This window comes from Pectinophora gossypiella, chromosome 14 (assembly GCF_024362695.1).
Source record: "Pectinophora gossypiella chromosome 14, ilPecGoss1.1, whole genome shotgun sequence".
In the NCBI taxonomy this organism is placed as follows: domain Eukaryota; kingdom Metazoa; phylum Arthropoda; class Insecta; order Lepidoptera; family Gelechiidae; genus Pectinophora; species Pectinophora gossypiella.
Genome location: NC_065417.1, coordinates 11,272,170 through 11,292,967, shown reverse-complemented (window position 1 = coordinate 11,292,967; position 20,798 = coordinate 11,272,170). Strand labels below are relative to the sequence as shown.

The window sequence follows — 20,798 nt, the reverse complement described above, 5'->3', positions numbered from 1 at the left end:
GCTGTCCGGGTGGTAAAATACTGGGCTGAAAAAAATCTGAATGCCATCAAAACGACAAGAAGATGAATGCTCTAGCCAAACTCGGGCTAAAGTGATGTCCCCACCGGGATTCGAAACCGGGACGTCTGGATCATGAGCCCGATGCTCAATCACTGGATCACGGAGACCGCGATCATGTAACGTTATTTAAATTTAAATTTCTCAAGTAACTTTTTGTGGAAATATTTTTTTATTAATTATTTACTAAAAAAAGGAAAAAACTAAAGTTTTTACATCCAGTATCATGTCTAACATGAAATACGTGGAACTGTAAAACCTTTTTCATATTTGATGGACAAACGCAAAATTGAAGTTGGACCCGTCACGATGGGTGATTGTGCCAATTTTTCACCCGACAGCGGGACAAAGGACGACGGTGTGGAGAGGATAACATTGCTTACTTTGTTACCTACCTACTGTTTATGATTTGTGAAAGTGTGTGAAGTTAAACATCAAACAAGTAATTTATTTTTCCCATTTATTCGACCGTGGAACTAGTGAGACTTTTTTAACGTGACTTATTGTAGATTTACCGCAGATGGCATTAACATAACATAACATAACAAATACTTTATTGCACAAACAGGAAAAAACAAAATACAAAACAAAAGAGAAATAGAATTAGTACAATAGAATTAACTACTTGGCCGGACAAATGGGGAGCGCTGAGGGCTCTCACCCGGTATAAAATTTAAGACAAGAGGCCTGAGGGTGCCCAGTTGGGCGCGAAAACTGCAATTATGAGAATAACTCACTGATGCAGGTCCGGTACCGGCACTTTCCGTTTGAGAAGCAAGACGGTGGACCACATTGACTTGACAAGTCTTTTACGTCTGCTCAGAGACTCACCAGTAAGGAAGGAGAGTCTCCTCATGGCGGGGAAGGGATGGTTGCCCGAGGTGTCGAGCAGGTCCAGTTGGTACACCTCTCCTCGGATGCGGTACAGCTTGCGGTGGAAGTCCTCGATGGTCGGAGTGTAGCTGTCCTCGAATTTGGTGCCGAGGAAACGGGCGACAAGGGATGTCTTGCCCACTCGCGCTGATCTGCAAAAAAGGTTAGTTTAAATTTAAAAAAAAATCTAAAGGATTCTCTTTTAAAATCTCTCTCCGAAAATAAATAATCTCTTCATTTTATTTTTTTATGAACACACTATGTGTTTACCAATGGTTTGTTTTCAATTTCAAGTTTGGATCATAAATGATTATCACGTGCTCAGCGGAAGTGGAATTTTTCGTTGAAGAAAATTCCACTTGATATTAACTCAGAATCATGATCTGAATCATCCCCCTCAGTACTTATTCGTTACGGAGTAAATAACCCCCTATATTGTATAGGGGCCCGGTTGGCTTCCTAATCTTTAATCAAAACTTAGAGTACAAAGTAAGGTTTAAGACCTTTTTAGATACTTCTTTAAACTAAACATAACGTTTTAAGTACAACATACATTTTCCGCTAACTCTAAGATAAGAAATATGAAAACATTCCGCATTTACAATTATTGAAAGTAATTGTGACAAACATCTTCATGAATAAAAAATATAAAAATACAAAAGTCTTTATCGCCCAATAATTTCGTATTTCGAAATAACAACTTAACTTTCGTACAAAACGTTCAGGAAATAATCCGACCGAAATAAATGGATTCATTCCAATCAAAGTCGACTTTTATTACTCCTCGATTAATATCCACACGTGTAAGCAAGTTAACTTTATGCAAACAAATTAAATACTTTTTACATTACCTAAAGTTATTACTTTAAATAAGACTGCCATGCCACGTGTAACGACTACGCACTTACTTAAGTACTTAAATAAAATCCGGAACCGAAGTAACGTGCCGTTCGAAGTACGGATCATCGACCAATTAGCCTATTAGATGATCCAATCTAAAATGTGTCCCAAAATGTAAAATGTAACCCAACCAAACTAGGTAATCACAAAGTATTTTTAGTGATCAGTCCCCACAGAGATTCTTACCCGGGAACACTTAACCATGGAATCCTTTTTTTTCTTAAATATAATAGGTTCGCGTTTGACCAGAATCGCACCTGACGGTAAGTGACGATGTGGTCTAGGGTGGATCACGCTTACCTAGCAAGTGCCTATTCACTCTAGCCTTGAAGACTCCCAGATTATAACGACGGGAGACAGTTCCAGTCCTTTACTCTTCGAATCAAAAAGGAAGAGGTAAAACGTTTAGTGCGGATGAGTGGTATATCCACAACATAAGGATGAAATGTCTCATCATCATCATCATCAGCCCATTAACGTCCCCACTGCTGGGGCACGGGCCTTCCCTATGGATGGATAGGGAGAACGGGCCTTAAACCATCACGCGGGCCCAGTGCGGATTGATGGTTATTAACGACTGCTAATGCAGCCGGGACCAACGGCTTAACGTGCTTTCCGAAGCACGGAGGAGCTCGAGATGAAAACTTTTTTTTTTGTGGTCACCCATCCTATGACCGGCCTTTGCGGAAGTTGCTTAACTTCAATAATCGCAGACCGAGCGCGTTTACCACTGCGCCAGCGAGCTCCTCGATGAAATGTCTGCCGACGTCTAATTGTCCGTAGATGGAATGGAGTGGGTGGAATTAACTCGTGAAGTTTCTGCGCAGACTCACCGAAATGTATCTTATAAAAAACCGATAGACAAGCAACCCTTCGTCTGTGGTCTAGACTTTCAATCAAGAGTTTCATTCAGTTTAAGTCTTTTTAGCCAGACTTCAGCGTAGGCATAGTAATATATGCTTCAGTATGACGTACGACTATAGATGTAAAACAGGCGAGTTTTCAACAGTGTAAAAATATTTATTTGGGGTTTAGAACGGCAACATTTTCTTTAAAACGTTTTAAATCGGACGTTTTAAACAAAGTGTTGCCGTTTTAAACCCCAAATAAATATTTTTAAACTGTTGAAAACTCGCCTACAACAATAAAATAACCGTGTTTTAAACTTCATTATGGGCAATTTTGGTCACCCGACGTCATGTTTCGTTTTAATTAGTTTATAGAATATCAATAGAAAATACCCACGACGGACCAACTAGAACTAATAAACACGCTAAGTATAATTATTGTCAATTACACATTTAAAAATTCTTTCTCTCGGTAAAATCAAGAAAATGTAGTTATAATTAAGAAAAACATAGTCATCAACAGCAGCCGTTTTAAACCGGTTTTGAACGGCATTTTTCGTTTTAAACGGATTGGTTTAAATGGTTTTAAACCGGCCGTACATCTATACCTACGATACATAATAGTTACCAAGGTATCGTTCCAAAGCTAAATATTAATTATACTTAATGGTTTTTTTTATGATTAACTGTCTGAGAAGTGATATTAGGCAGCTAAATTACTCAATTGTAGAACAATATTTTATGTATATTTTTTTTTAAAGAACGTCTAGGGCCCTGTGCCGAAGTTTTTCTCGCAGCTTCTTTTCCCCGGCTATACAGGTTGTGAGAAGCTGCAGTAGTTTTAGACGTTCGTTATGTAAAAACTGACGATTCAAAGTGTAACTATGTTACTTACTGAATAAAGATATATTTTTTAATTTGAATTTGAATTGAATACACTCTAGGTACATCCTTATTGCAAGTGTTTTGACTTCCGTAATGTAAGGAACCCATTCGTTATTCAGAAGCGATTTGCGTAAGTTTAAACAAGGCACACGCATACATGGCGTAACGGTCCTCTGGTCCCCAAACAATTTATTTTGAATAATTTGTTGTTTATTTTGTGTCCTGTTTGTTCAACCTCATAATAAGTTCACGACTATATTCCCAAATGGCTACTTGACAGCTGTAACAAAGTTGTAACAATAATACTAGGAAATATGTCGGAAATGGTAGTTTATCACTTAAGTTTAGGTAACAATAATTATACTGATGGATAACTATTCTTATTATTGTTTATTAAGATCATTTTTAAATATTTTACCTACATACATACATACATAAACTCACGCCCGTATTCCCCGAAGGGGTAGGCTGAACTACAAATAATCAAGAAACTATTTGCAGCCACTTTTGATACATAGTCCTAAGGTGGATAATGATAAACCGTGTGATGATAGGGGATCAGCCTATCGCTCTTACAGACGATCCATCATGTTCGACAGGACGCTGTCCCTTTGTCGCCTTTTACGACATGCACGGGAAGATATGCAGCTGAACGCATTCTATGTTTTTTTTTTACTCCCAGTCCAGCAGAGGAGTTAAATATTTTATTTTTACAAAATAACAATGCGATTAAACAAAAATATACACAATATATTATATCTAATAAACCATAAGATTATATTCTCCCCTATCTAGAACAGAATTTCAAACAACCTTTTAGTTTTCACTCTAATACCTATGAAAGCCTACAATGTTGTTTATGAAACTCTAATAGTGTTTCTGTAAAGGTCTATGTCTGTATTAGACTAAAAGCTTTCAGCTATAATGCTTCATCCTCACTTCTCTGAAATAATTACGAGGGCCTTATTTTTATTTTATTTTATAAGATTTTATGTTAATTTAAAAATTCAAAAGAAGATACAAATCTCCGAAATTCTTGAAACCCTGTTTTCGAAGAAAACGTGACTTACATGTCATAGTAGCGTTATGGATACGAATCCCGGTTCGGGCTAGGACCCCGATACCGACCCCGCCAGCGTGGTCGACGATTTCCCTCAATCAGCGCTTATCATTATCGACCCACTAGCGTCGATTAATTCCTTGTAAATATTTTTCCTCTCAGACGACACCCTGAGCCGAGGTTCGCGCCCAACTGGGCACCCTCAGGCCTGTTGTCATAAATGTTGTACCGGGTGAGAGCCTTCAGCGCTCCCCATTTGTTCGGCCAAGTAGTTAATGCCGTCTGCGGCAAATCTACAATAAGTCACGTCAAAAAAAAGTTTCGGGTTCCAAACCACTGAATTCGACTTTACAAGTTAAAATTCATGTTTTGATCATAGATAATTGGTAACAAAGAAATAAAGAAACATTTAATAAATGTTTCTCTATAATTAGAGACACCATACAGTAACAAATATAAAATAAAACACGTAATAAAAACAACTTACACAAGAGAGTACAACCAAATAAATCCTTTATTCCCATCTGCCCCCTTTAGGCTTGCCACCGGGGTGGTGGTTGGGAAATTAGGTGCCGTTTAACATTAAGGCAAATTGTAATTGAGTGTATGGACTGGTCAAGAATGGTGATGGTGTGTATCACGTGGTTTCCAGGATCTGTGGCCGGTTAATGGCAATAGGCTCGCCCCCTATTACATAGGACTTAAACACAGCTGGCGAGCAGTGGGTTCTATACTATACGCCTTTGCCTACTCCAAGGAAACAAGTATGATGCTATGTTATAAAAAATATCATCATCATCATCAGCCGTACGACGCCCACTGCTGGGCATAGGCCTCCCCCAAGGATCTCCACGACGATCGGCCCTGCTCTGCCCGCATCCAGCGGCTTCTCGCGACCTTCACCAGATCGTCGGTCCACCTTGTAGCGGGCCTACCCACTGAGCGTCGTCCCACACGTGGTCGCCATTCTAGTACCTTTCCCCCCCAGCGGCCATCGGTTCTCCTCGCTATGTGTCCTGCCCACTGCCACTTCAGCTTTGCAATTCTCCGAGCTATGTCGGTGACTATAAAAAATATACTTAGTCTTTATTTATTCAATGGAAACAACGAAACTATATTAAGTTTCATCACCTTTCCTGAAAAATAATCCAATTTATTCTACCTACTCCATTACATAAAGTTTGCTACGTAAAGTTACCTATGCGTACGTGTGTCGGCCGATTGGAAGAAATCTAACTTGATATCGGACGAAAGGTCACAGGTACGTGTCCCAGTAAGCCTGCCTATACGTCTGATTTTTATTTCCAATTTATTCGTAAATCAGATTAAAGTAAAAGGAGATAACATTGTGACGTAACACATGCAAGGCGCCGGCGCGAGGCACGTTCATAGAATAAGGAATAATACTACTACCTACGTATAGAACGGCAACTCTCCGCTCCCCGCCAGCGGCTGAGCTAGGTTTACCTCACCCCTTCGAACATAGTTTAGTCTTCAATCGTATGGCGTCAGACGTCACACACACAGACGCGCGTATATGATAACGTCAATTTGTAGACAACCCGAATGTGGGTTTCGTCACGATATTTTCCTTTAATCAGTAACAATGATTTTTTTTCAATTATTTATCTGTGTAAGTAACCTAATATTTGTACCTACTATACGACAGAATGAAACATTACAAATATATTCGAGTTATAAATATAATAATAATTATAGCAGTGGGTTGATGCGGACTGATTGACGATGATAATGATTAACTTCAGAATACATTAACACTCTATTATATACGTTCCTTCCCAGGGATACGGGTGAAGACCTCAACGGTTGCAGAGGCGAAGATGAGAGCCATCGGTACGGCAATGCAGGACAGAAGGGGTAGGTCACAGGGACTGTAACCTGGAACCTGACAGAGGGCAGCAGTAACTGTCAGTACTATTCAGAGGCAAAGGACAGGAGTCCTAGTATGGCTTTGTAATAGTCTATTCTGGGCGCCATCCCACTTGCGTCAGACAGAGTAGTGCGGGGCGGAAGGCAAGAGGGAAACCACTGCGCTATTTTTCCCTAAAAAAGTAGCATGGAAAATGCTGCACCGACAAGAGCGTGGCCCTTAAATTGATGATGATGATGTAAGTTATAAAAAACAATTATTTATGTGTGGTAAAAACTTATCTGCCCATGTAATATTCTTATCGCAATAGATCAACGTCAATGTCATTACACCAACGACCTAAAGCCAATATAAGCCTTCGTACGCGTTCAGTCGGCTCGTTATCTCACTAATTGGTCTTCGAACTAACCCTCGCACCATCTAATCGAATCTCCTTCGATCAACATTAAAAGTAAAACACCAATAAACACAGAACAGATAAGAAAGTCGATTTTTTTAATCCGTGCCAATAACGTTCTCCACAGTGTAAAGGTCTCTGCAACCAGGCCAAAAACTCTACACATAAAATCACAGTTTCTTTTCTTATTTATTATCAAAATGTACCTAAAACTCAAGTAAAAAAACAAAATAGAAATTCTAACGGCTTTTTTTTTAATTTATTTGGCAATACTACCAATAAAATTTTGGGAATTAAACGTTAAAATAATTATCATTATCTTGTGGTTATTACGAAATTAACTCCTTTTTTGAAATAGGCATTATTTAAATTTGTTTTGAAAACTTTGATACGTTAACACGTTTCTAATTTTATTGACTTGAAAATGATAAAACTCAAACTATATTCTTGTATGTAACATTCAAAGTCTCAAAACGAACTTTTAACAAAGCATTTTCTTACTGATCTTTCAGTTTACGCAAGAATATATTTTTAATTCGATCAACCTATTTACGTGTGGCAACATCAAAGAAAATTGACTCTTTGACTGGATAGATTCAATTTGTATTGTATACTCATTTTGTTTGGCTCATCACGTTGGTCTAACAGAAAGCTCGGTGAAGCGTGGGTACTTTGTTCATCTTGCGATGAATGTACCTTTGTGTTATGGTTTAAGTAATTAATAGGGCACAATTTATTCCTACCCATAAGCAGCTGGATAATAAACAATCTATGAAAATTCCAGACGCCTTAAGAACATTTATTAAAAACTTACAATTACCATCCCAAGACCATCCGAATACGATGGTGTAACACATAAAACATACTTAAACTCCGCTGAATGGGGTGGACAGAGCCACGCCACCTTAATCAGAAGAAAAATTTCATTATTTAATTTCATTGTTTTTAAATTTTATTATTTAGTTATCTACTAAACGATTACGTTGTCTTATTTTGCAAAAGTTGTGTGCACCTATAATTGGCTTATCCTGATGTAACTTTTATTTTATTTAATGTTTTATTATATAAGCTGTTGGTGTACCTTTTTTATAAATAAATAAATAAATAAATTATTATTGGGTATTTTCCTTGGTCAACGATATATTATGAAATTATGATTAAGTTTTCTTTTTTCTATTTAACCTACTTACGAATTTTAATAATGAAAAATGTAATAATAATTGCGACATTTTGTCACGTTTTTGTATGACGTCACAGGTGGCTTTTTCGGGTTAAAAACTGAAGTCCGACAAACTGTTATCCGACAAGATTTTACTTCGACAATATGAAAATCCGACACTTCGCGTTTTGGCGTTTAGTAAAAAGTAGCTAATTTAACTAGTTGGAAACTACCCTATTATGGTGTTAGGTGATCGGCCCATCGACCATATTACAATGGTTCCAGTCTGTTTTTACGACATCTCCGAGAAATAACATACTTAATATCTTTTCTTATAATCTAAGAATTACAAATCAAAACCTTAAGAAAAGTGAAAACACTTACAACGTAAGTAAACAGAGATTAGAATTAATGAATGAACAATTAAGTAATGAGAAGGGATTAAGTCTGTGTCAATATTAATTATCCGGGATTTCGTCGAGAAAGGCGGGACATGGATTTACACTAATCGTTCTAATTGATTACAAGAGTGTTATATAGGGGCACGTAGCCAATACTCATCATCATCATCTCCCTAGCCTTATCCCGTTTTCACAGGGTCTGGTTACCTGACATGAAGATTTGACGGGACCAGTTTTTACAGAAACGACTACCAACCCGCGAAGGGAAAACCGGCACATTAACATTATTTTTATATTAAGCACTTAGCCTAAGTTAAATTTTATTGCATATTATTAGCATGTTATAATGAACACTCACCATGAAAAATAAATATTCGAATCAAACGAAAGGACGCCGGCGTTCAATTTCAAAATTCGAACATATAAAAATAAAAACAACGGTCGATTCAAGTCTAAACTATGTTCGAGGGGATTGAGGTAAAGCCTAGCTCAACCGCTGGTGGGGAGCGGAGAGTTGCCGTTCTATACGTAGTATATTATTCCTTATTCTATGGCGGTAGCTGAGAACAGACTTTCTAATACCTGTAGCTAACCGTAGCAGTACCTATTAGCAGACACAGGCGGCATGAAATATGAGAGAGGGCCTTTTCCTCCAGCTGAGTTAGATCGTCATGCCACGTGTTTAAAATAAACTAATTTATTAATACATACGACTTATAATACTTTATTTGCCAACTTACAAGGATAAAAGCGGTATCCAATCAAAACTTCAGATTTCTCTGCTCAAAACAAGTATTATCGTATATTCCAAAAGAAAAACTTAATAATCCTGTTTATTGGATGAAAAAAAAAAACATAAACGTATGTTTACTGATTATAATATTAATTGAATTGGCATGAAAACATTAAAAATTCGCAACAAGTTCTGAAAGTATAATAAAACCACATTAACCTATTTGCAAAATTACATTTAATTTATGTAAAAATATTTATTTTATCCATAAAAAAGTGAATAAGTTTTGCGTACTCGAACAAATTGGAACGTAGCTTTTTTGTGCGATGTATATACACATACACAATACATACTTACTCACGCCCGTACCTAATGGGGTAGACACAGCCTCAAGTATTCAGAATAGACGACAACTTTCGGTGCATGTTTCTACATGAGATTTCTACTTCTTTTGTGTGGGTTGTGAGGTGGATTAATAACCTCATCAACCCTGCTTTCAGGGTTATTATTGAGCCGCCAAACACCCCCGAAATGACTCATGTAACGACTACTTACTTACATCATTAAGTAGTAAGCGGGATCAATGACTTAACGTGCCTTCCGAAGCACGGATCATCGTACTTTCAGACAATGAGGTGATCAGTATGTAAGGTAGTAATCAAACTAGGGATCCCAAAGTGATTTTTGTGATAAAGTCTCCACTGGGATTCGAACCCGGGACCTCCGAATCGTGAGCCCAACACTGTTAAAGTCGTACGTGAGATTAGGACTAGATACAGAGTGTTAGTGATATCGTAACGAATACTGAGGGGGATGATTCAGACCATGATTCTAAGGGGAATTTCCTGTCGGAAAATTCATGAAAATGTTGTGATTTTTTTTTCCTTTCCATACTTTTGCGGCGGAAAATTCCACTTGATATCAACTCAGAATCATGGCCGGAGTCATCCCTCAAAGTTTTCGTTACGATGTCACTTTCCAGCCGTATTCGGCTATGGCGACAAGTTTCCAATCTAGGAACTCATAAGATGCGCTCTTATATGGCTGACGTAACCGATCTTAGCAGTGAATGTACGGCCAGATTCACTACCTAGAGATTAGGACTACCTAGTCCTCTAATGGGCGTGTGACTGTTTAAGCAAAGGCGTTTTGCTAAACATCTTTTTTTTTTGACGTGACTTATTGTAGATTTGCCGCAGATGGCATTAACTACTTGGCCGGACAAATGGGGAGCGCTGAAGGCTCTCACCCGGTACAACGTTTAAGACAACAGGCCAGAAGGTGCCCAGTTGGGCGCGAACCTCGGCTCAGGGCGTCGTCTGATAGGAAAAATATTTGAAAAAATTAATCGACCCTAGTGGGTCGATAGCGATAAGCGCTGATTGAGAGATCATCGACCACGCCGGCGGGGTCGGTAATCGGGGTGATTTTTCTAAACATCAAACACTCAGTCAAATACCTGAATGGCCTACATTAACAAATAGTTGAATTGAATAGAGTACTGACCTATCAGTATCGAGCCAATGTCAATAATCTATCAATTCCACGGACCAACGATTGAAGTCGTGTAAGCCGTAAATATTTAGCTGCTATATTAGGTCTCTTTATAGGTATGTACTAGCCCTTACCACTGGGACGTGAGCTCGTGGCATTTTTTATTTTATTTTAGATCATCTCCCTAGCATTATCCTGTTTCTCACAGGGTCCGCTTACCTAACCTGAAGATTTACTCGTAACACGTCCGGTTTTTTACAAAAGCGACTGCCTGTCTGACCTTCCTATCCGCGAAGGGAAAACCAGCCAAATATTGGTTAGGTTATTAATTTCTGATCTCTAGTTTGGTTGGTGCTTTGGAAGGCACGTTATGCCGTTTGCACCGGTTACTACTTAGTGATGTAGGTATGTAGCAGAGTCATGTCAGAGGCCTTTGGTGATAATATCCCTAACACCAGGGTTGATAAAGGTAGGTAAGTCCATCTCACTACCTACACGATAAGAAGATTCCGGGTAAATATTGGGACACTAGCTAGTCTATTGCATTGTTTTGTTAACAAAAATTCCACCATTTCCTAATGCGATTTTTTAAAAAGGCGCTTACTTGGTTTTCACTACGTTTTTACTATAACGAGACGATATTGACGATATTCATTAGTTTTAATTGATACCTTTTTTCTTTTTGTTTTCTTTTTTATTCTTTATTTATTTGCTTTGCATGTCAACTGTTTAGTGTTAACAACTAGGGTAAGAGCGAGACATCCCCAACTCAAGCATTAACCTTGCTTCCTGGGGTTACCTCATAACTTTATGTTGTTTAAAACAAGAAATAAACACTTTTTTTTATTTATTGAGTTCCTCTAGTATGGGTCAGAATAGTGGTTGTATCCATATCTATTGACGGCACGATAAATTCGCAGACGCGGTGATGTTGACTGTCGACACAACGTGGTATTTGCAATTTGGACTAGGATTGTCGCACATTGATTCATTGCTGGATTTGCTCGACTTATGGCTTGCTTTACTCTGAACCATTTGTCACGTGAACTTAGATATTGACGCTTGGTACATGATAATTTGTCAATTATAATCAATAGATACCAACCGAGCAACAGCGTAGTGGATTATATCCCCCCCGGTTGGTTGAGGGGAGGCTTCTGCCCAGCAATGGCACGTACATAGTCTATTTATGTTATTATTATTATTAATAGGGCTCAATGTCCCACTGCAGGGCAAACACTTCTTCTTCTTCTTCTTTCGTCTTTATTTATGTTACGTTATAAAAAGATAATAATATAACAGACTAGATAGACAACTAGTGCTGTATCTAGTATTATTAAGCTCATATTTGGTTAAACATTTTATACGACTAAGCATGCAAGTAGTTGGGTAGTTTCCTAGGTCAAAGATAAATTATGATATTCTGATTTACTAAATAAAGACAGATCTAAAGGTGTCAAAACGTTTTCTATTTAACTTATTTATGAATTTTAATCAAGAAAAATGTACTACACACACACACACAAGCATTTATAGATTTGATATTTTCTTTTTAAGAAATATTTTATGATTTAGTCTAACAATTTAAAAAAAAAACTTTATTTTTTTATATTTTGTTATATTTTCTTGACCATGACTTTTTGGGGGTGGAGGCCTGGAGACCTAAAACACAGGGTATCCTACTTTAGGCTCCAGCCTCTACAAATATTGTATTTTTGTATGTATTTATGTATCCATGTGTTTTATTATTTGTAGAGGAAATAAAGATTTTACTTTACTTTACTTTACTTTACTTTACTAAGTGCGCCATTTTGACACGTTTTTGTATGACGTCACAGGTTGCTTTTTCATGCAAATTCCATAGTAATTTCGTGTTTAGACGTATAGTAAAAAGTAACTGATTTGACTAGTTGGAAAGTACCCTATTCTGGAGCGCAGCTGGTGTACGGCGCGCTAAGTATTTAGGTATTCTGCTCTAAAACGCTCTTTACCAACTTATACATAGCCAACCATCTAGGACGGAACTTTCTTCGAAGTTGCCTATCGCTCCTCACAGGAGCCTCATATTTTCCTAAACTTCCGAAGCAATTTATATTCGAAGCCTGGAATTACGCGGCGGATGGAGTTATTTCTTTCACGTCCAAATACGGTTGAGATGTTAATATAAACTTATGCCGAAAGCTTATTTTGTAGTACGCACACGTTATGGATAAATTGGAAGGAGTTTCTGCATTATTAGGAATTTATTCCCTGGCTTCTAATATTTTATCAACATGTTATCGCTGGCTTAAATTATTGTTTGATTATAGTCCAATTCAATAGATAAATACTTATACAAAAGAGTTAAGAGGCCGACCGCCTTCTACCTGGTGGTCAAATATGCAGAAAGAGATTCTATTGGAAAATCTAAGTACAGAGACAAGCCAAAACAGAGTTCTCTGGCGCAGACGTGTAAGGAGACCCGACCACAGCTAAACTGGGAACAGGGGTGGACAAAGAAGAAGAAGACGAAAATAAAACCTACATCTTGGATTTGGTCCCGGTGGCTGTGGTCTGTGGAATGTGTGCAGCGAAAATCAGAGAATTTCTTGCTTTTATTGATTGCTATTAGAATATAAATCATATAATAGATCGACAAACGTTGCTAGCAATGAGGGATTTCCTTTTGCTTTATTTTTCTTTTGTTTTAACAGGTTACTGCAAGGAACGAAACGTTAATTATTCCTGGACGACTTCTGATTTTCTTCGATGAAATTTTGAAAACATAAAATGAAACGTAGATGACACAATAGGGTAGTTTCCAACTAATCAAAACAGTTACTTTTTACTAAACGTCAAAACACGAAATTACTATGGAATTTGTTTGAAGAACCAGCCTGTGATGTCATAGAAAAACGTGGCTAATATCCTCAAATGTCGCATTAATTAAGTATTACATTTTTCTATATCAAAATTCAAAAATAAGTTCAATAGAAAAATAAAAAGTTTTTTTTTCACCTTTAGATCTGTCTTTATTTAGTAATCAGAATTTCATAATTTATCTTTAACCTATAAATCTACCCAATTATGTTCTAAAATTAACAAAAATGATAAAAGAAATCAATGTCTTATTAGTTTATGGCATCTTGGCAATGACCTAGTAACGTAGTTGGTTAAGCGCATCTAAAAAGGTACCTATAGAGATTTATTTTTATTTTTAATTCTAAAACAGAAAATCTCTCATTCATAAATTCTGACGCTCCGTAAGGCCATTCTAAAACGTAGTGAATTATATTCCCTTTGGTCCATTTGCTCTTTCTCCCGTGTTTACAACCAAATTTTGCTTTATCACGGAAGTCCGTTTGATTTACGTACAACACTAATCCCGCAAAAACCGATCGGATGGCGGTATTTCCGGATCCCTGATGTTGTTTAATTTTAATGGGATCCCCGATTAAATGAAAAGCTATTGGAAACACTTTTGATGATAAGGTTTAAAGTTCACGTTAACTTGCGTGAAATGTTATACAATTCATTTTTATGGAAACATTAATTAAAAATGAATTGTATAACATTTCACGCAAGTTAACGTGAACTTAATTCGGGTTTATGGTTTTTTAAAATATTACGCAGTAAAGATGAGACAATCAACATACCTAGATACCTACACCCTTAGATAAGTAGAGTAAGTAACGGCCTCTGTGGTCCAGTGCTTGAGCGTTGGGCTCACGATCCGGAGGTCCCGGGTTCGAATCCCGATGAGGACATATCACAAAAATCACATTGTAATCCCTAGTTTGGTTAGGACATTACAGGCTGATCACCTGATTGATGAATAGTAAGATGATCCGTCATTCGGAAGGCACGTTAACTCGTTGGTCCCGGTTACTACTTACTGATGTACTAAGTGAGAAATCGTTAAGTACATGAGCCATGTTGGGGTTCTTTGGCGGCTCAATAATAACCCTGACACCAGAGTTGATGAGGTTGGTAATTAACCTCACACCCCATACGATAGAAGAAGATTCCGGGTATAAATTGAGACACTAGCTAGTCTATTATATGGTTTTGTTAACAAAAATGCTACTACTTCCGAATGCGATTTTTTAAAAAGGCGTTTGCTTGATTTTCACCACGTATTGACTACAAGGTAAGAAGTAAAGTAACTTTACATTGTATGAACCTATGAATACAGAGCTACAATATCAACTGTATAATAAAGCCCCGTTTACACTATCTGGCTACAAAACCCAAAAATTCTAAAGAGCTACCGGACCCGAAACTTTTTGCTTTGTTTTATTGACATGTGGAAAATTGCAGGCTCAACTTGTTTGGAGGTCAGCTTTTGAACCAAATATAACTTTTTTCACCCAGTTTTCCTTTTTGGTTGAAATATGCATTTTGGTTTATGTGAAGTGGCCAACCCATCAATAAATGGAGACATGATACATAGAATACGACATTGTGTAAACGTACTCACATAGATGCAGATTCCGGGTGGTCTAAAAAGGCCACGTCGAAGAAATTCATCTAAAAAGCAATATTGCAGTTTGACATTTGCGCATATAACAGTAAGTGCGCAATATCAACAAATCTTAAATAGCAATATTGCTTTTCAGTGAATTGCTTAAATGTGGCCTTCTTAACCCCCCAGGGTCTGTGTTTGATTAAGTTTACTACACGTGTGTGTACTGTGGCATAACGGCTAAATGACTTTGCCTCGGTTCTGGCATCTACGATTTCATCAAAGTTATGACTAAACAAATGACTATCAAAAAGAAAGAAATAAAGTATACATACCCTAACATCACCAATCTAAAGCAGTTCTTCGGCGGCGGCGCGGAGTCTTCGCATCCTTGGGGCAAGGGGGCGCTTGGCCCAGGTGACCTTTCAGGCTCGGAATCCTCACCGCCCGCGCCCCTCCGACACAGCCACGACGTCCCACACTTGTCCCGAGCATCTTCTACTGGCGCTGCGAACTGGCAACGGCGCGGCGAGCGTTGTCGGGCCGTGCTTGATAACGAGCTCTTTAGTGGCGAAGGTGGCGCCCTCACAGGACTTGGAGAAGCTCTTACTGGAGACGTCGACACTTTCACAGGCGAAGATTGTAGGGACGCGGCCCTATCTGCTGTCCCGTTTAACATTTTTCGTCTATTCGTTCATGCACGTGTTACGCTTCTATTAAGTGGTTTTGGGCATCATTTTGTTTGTTTATTTTTATTTGATTTGTCGTCATTGTTTTATGCTATAAAATAAAGTGCAATATTTATTTTTATGGAACTGAATTTTGCAAATGTTTTATAGTTGAATTTTGGAGTTGAAATATTAATGTGGGATCTTCTTCTTTGCGAGTCGATGGCGATCGAAGCTAAATTTTTGCTGACCAATAATTGGCCACGCTTACGGCATTGTCAGTGGCTTCGTAAAGGTCTTTAATAGTGCACGTGTTAGGGCACTTAGGACAGCACACTAGGTGAGCCATAGTTTGTGGTGATACTCAGACCTCAACTTCAAAATCAGACCAACTTAAGTAATATTTCTAAAACATCAAAGTCTTGTGAACAGCTGTCGTGGCACGGGTCATAAATTATGCAACTTATGGCCTACAACGCTTGAAGAAACGCTAAAAATAACTTGAAGTGATGTCACTTAAAATTATTGGCGTTTATATTGTTACTTCTGATAAAAATGGTTTCAAATGCACTTAAAAATGCTTGCTGTATTACAATCTAGTGGTGTAACTAATCCCAATCACGAAATTTTTAGATAAGTAATTAGGGTTTTGTAAGACCTTGCTGCAAAATGAACTTTTATTGTTAACAGAAATATTGACAAAAAAATAATATATCATATTATTTATTTTTCTCTTTTTTGAGGTTGTTTTGAGTTGAGAAGTTGTTGTTTTTGAGTATAAAATCACGTCAAAAAAATTATTTCAAAAGAGCTATAAATTAATTTTATTAGGTAAATTCTGCCAGAACAAATTGTAACAACACGACATCAAACACATGTTGTTCATCTTAAATAATATTTAAAGTCGAGTCTGCGTATCTAAAGGCACCACATTAAAGAGAATGTTCATATCATCTAACACGTATATAATTGGACATTGTTGTCGACCGACCATGCGGAAACAGAGGTCGTTGATAAACATGGAACATTCGACCTGTGCTGTTCATTACAGTATACCTAAGTACGGTCACGAGTAGGTACTAATAGATAGATAGATAGATAAAATACTTTATTGAGCACAACGGTCACAAAATACACAAAAATAATATTTTTTTTATATATATTTAAATAAATAATATATTAATATCATAATATAATACCTTGAAACCATGTCATATTAACTTTTTTGACAAATTGAACCGTAAGTCTCATTAAATGTCAAATACGATAATGCGACAGGGTTCTAAAGTGGGTACATGTTATTGCTCATGACTGTACTCATATAATACACGATGCAATGCAATACACATGCCGTCGCCTCGCCAACCCCTTTTTGAAAAATCAAATTCTGACGTGATTTTCTTCTACAAATCCGGTAAACGGACACACTTCTTTCATTCCAAGGAAAAACTGAGAATACAATCCTGGATTCCTATCGTGTGGGTTGTCAGGTGTGGATTACCAACTTCATCAACTACTTACTTTTTTTATTTTATTTTATTTATTTAGATAGGTATAAGTATAAGTAATAACTGGATCATCTTACTTTGGGACAATCAGGTGATCAGCCTGTAATGTTCAACCTGCAGCCTGTAACACAAAAAGCGATTTTTGAGATCGGTTAAAACGAACGCGCTTAAATGTTTTCACCATAAGACCCACCACGAACTGGCACAGCGGCAAATAATCGTTGAGAATGTAACACGGTCAGATAACTTCAACGTTCCATTCCAACTAAAATTACAAGTGGAAAAGACACTGCAATCAAGTTGCTCGTTACAATGCTATCCGACTATTGCGACACAAGACGACAAGAACGTCCTTGTGCAACCACATTTTCTACTACAATCTGATAGCGGAACAAGATACTACACGTAGTAAACTCTTTAGAGTCCCGGTTTGCACGACAAATCACAAAAACACATAATAACGGGTTCTTACCGCGTTTAGTGTCGAAATATCGGGAGTCTCATATCCCTATTTTAAACGCGGTAAGAACCCGTTATTTTAATTATGATAATAACCGCGTAAACTTAAAACAATGTATGAAACACAAAAATCACTTTGTGATCCCTAGTTTGGTTAGGACATTAAAAACTGATCACCTGATTGTCCAAAAGTAAGATGATCAGTGTTTCGGAAGGCACGTTAAGCCGTTGGGCCCGGTTATTACTTACTGTTGTTAGCACGTAGTCGTTACATGAGTCATGTCAGGGGTCTATGGTGGCTCAATAATAACCCTGACACCAGGGTTGATGGGGTTGGTAATCCACCTCACAACCCACACGATAGAAGAGGAACTCTTTATCTTATTCTTATCTTATTCTTTTGCGATGGAATATTCCACTTGATATTAACTCAGAATCATGGTCTGAATCACCCCTCAAAGTTTTTATTACGATGTCACTAACACACAGTGTTAATGTTTTTATGAAAAGAACTAACCAACAAACATGTCTACTATCCTTTTTGTAATATAAATAGAGATGGAATTCGTTCTGCTCAAATTGTAACTAAGCTGAAACTAAGCTGCTGCTTGAAGTAAAAGAGTAAAAGTTTTCAGTACAACTCCGTAATAGCCCGAGGCGAGAGGTTTTGCCTCATTCAACAAGCAAACTAGCAGCAAATAACCAGAATAATTAACTAAGTACATTAACAACTTCCGTGGTCCAGCGGTTGTGTGTTAGGCTCACGACCCGAAGGTCCCGGGTTCGAATCCCGGTGGGGACATACCACAAAAATATCGATCACCTGATTGTACGAAAGTAAGATGAACCATAATTAAAGCACATAATAACGGGTTCTTACCGCGTTTAAATGGGGATATGAGACTCCCGCGACTCCCTTATGATAATAACCGCGTAAACTTAAAACAAGATGAACCATGCTTCGGAAGGCACGTTATGCCGTTGGTCTCGGTTACTACTTACTGATGCATGTTAGGAGCCTTTGGCGGCTCAATAGTAACCCTAACACCAGGGTTGATGAGGTTGGTAATCCACCTCAAAACCCACATGATAGAAGAGGACTAAGTACATTAACGTTACGATAAGCTCATTCAAGTTAATAAAAATAAATACCCGTTATTTAAATTTGTATTCGGTCTTATTACTACTGTCTTATTACTAGTCTGAACTGAATGTTTGAAACTTTAAAAATTGAGTTTTGATTAAAGTATAAGGTACTTAATAATAATAATATTAATAAAACACTTTATTGCACACAAATTTACAAAACATTTACAGGATAAACTACCCGTACTTAGTGAGTATTGAAGTCCTAAGATAGCAGATACGATAAAATGTACCTTACCAGCCCACATGCACAGCCCGGACACTCCGTACAAAAATCTCGTTTTTACCATAATAATATACCGCTTAACGCGTAAGTGTTTACCGGGTGAGAGCCTTCAGCGCTCCCCATTTGTCCGGCCAAGTAGTTAATGCCATCTGCGGCAAATCACGTCACGTCGTCATCACGTCGTCTGCTGTTAAGTCACGTCAAAAAAAAACGCGTAAGTGCGAGTGAGTCTATATGTAGTATTATTTCTTATTCTATGCCTATACCTACACAGTCTATAACTGCATCCCTCATCATCACCAGCCCATTAACGTCCCCACTGCTGGGGCACGGGCCTTCCTTATAGATGGATAGGGAGATCGGGCCTTAAACCATCACGCGGGCCCAGTGCGGATTGATGGTTATTAACGACTGCTAATGCAACCGGTACCAACGGCTTAACGTGCCTTCCGAAGCACGGAGGAGGAGCTCGAGATGAAAACTTTTTTTTGTGGTCACCCATCCTATGACCGGCCTTTGCGAAAGTTGCTTAACTTCAACAATCGCAGACCGAGCGTGTTTACCGCTGCGCCACCGAGCTACTCCACTGCATCCCTATTACACCTCAAACTCAAAGATTCGTTTACAAAAGTCCGTCTGAAAGTTGTTCAATATGTTCCCTCGTGTGAAACTCTCGACCGGTATTTGGTCGGAGTCCGGTTGTTATTATCGGTTTCCGATAACGTCAACGTATAAGTACCTTTTCACACCGATTGCATGGAATGAAACTGATAAAAACATTATGCATTTACCTGCGAAACGAATGCATACTTTTAATTTTATTTAAAACATAGTGACTCGATCCGCCTTTGCCTGGGTACAGATTTTACAGCCTAATACAAGAATCGAATCATTACCGTGTGCTGCCTTGCCGCGTAAAGCAGTGTAATACGTTTTTGCACGCTATCTCGACAAGTGTATGTTGCTACTAGGTATATTCGATATAATTACAAAAATAAATATTTATAAAAACTAAAAATAATATTAAAACTAAACTTAATATTATACATAATTACAGTTTTCTTATATTTTTTGCGTCAAGGTCACTTCCGTGGTCCAGCGGTTGTGTGTTAGGCTCACGACCCGAAGGTCCCGGGTTCGAATCCCGGTGGGGACATACCACAAAAATATCGATCACCTGATTGTACGAAAGTAAGACGATCCATGCTTCGGAAGGCACGTTAAGTCGGTGGTCCCGGTTACTACTTAGTGATGTAAGTGAGTAATCGTTACATGAGCCATGTCAGGGGCCTTTGGCGGCTCAATAATAACCCTGACACCAGGGTTGATGAGGTTGGGAATTTTTTAAACTACAATTTTATCTTTTTCGTAAAAGATAGATTCATCGATTTTTATTTAGTATAGATAGATATAATTCATTTAAGTTTAATATAGGTACTTTATTAGAGAGACACGATGAGTGTGGCTTTAAAAAAACCCTCCATAAATAAAACATAATTAAAAAAAAACCCACACGATAGAAGACTGATTAAGCAATAAGTATTATTGTAATTTCTTTTATAATTCAATTAGTTGTTTAGCTGTTTTTTTTTAATTAGGTGTTTTTTTTTTCCAATCCTCCGGCCTCAGCCTACGTAATTCGGGTATAA

General features: G+C 37.8%; 2 protein-coding genes across 2 annotated transcripts in view; one reads left to right on the top strand and one right to left on the bottom strand.

Moving 5' to 3' along the window:
* The window catches only part of LOC126372820 (brain protein I3-like), a 503,203-nt gene that overhangs the window by 146,105 nt on the left and 336,300 nt on the right, over positions 1-20,798 (top strand). The gene's annotated exons all lie outside the window — the stretch shown is intronic.
* The window catches only part of LOC126372768 (GTP-binding protein Rhes), a 75,905-nt gene that overhangs the window by 31,978 nt on the left and 23,129 nt on the right, over positions 1-20,798 (bottom strand). Inside the window, exons 2-3 of the mRNA XM_050018646.1 lie at positions 15,478-15,922; positions 889-1,082 (exon numbers count right to left, since the gene is read on the bottom strand). Of these exons, the coding sequence (XP_049874603.1) occupies positions 889-1,082; positions 15,478-15,821 (538 nt within the window). The 5' untranslated portion in view covers positions 15,822-15,922. The remainder of the gene's footprint in view (positions 1-888; positions 1,083-15,477; positions 15,923-20,798) is intronic.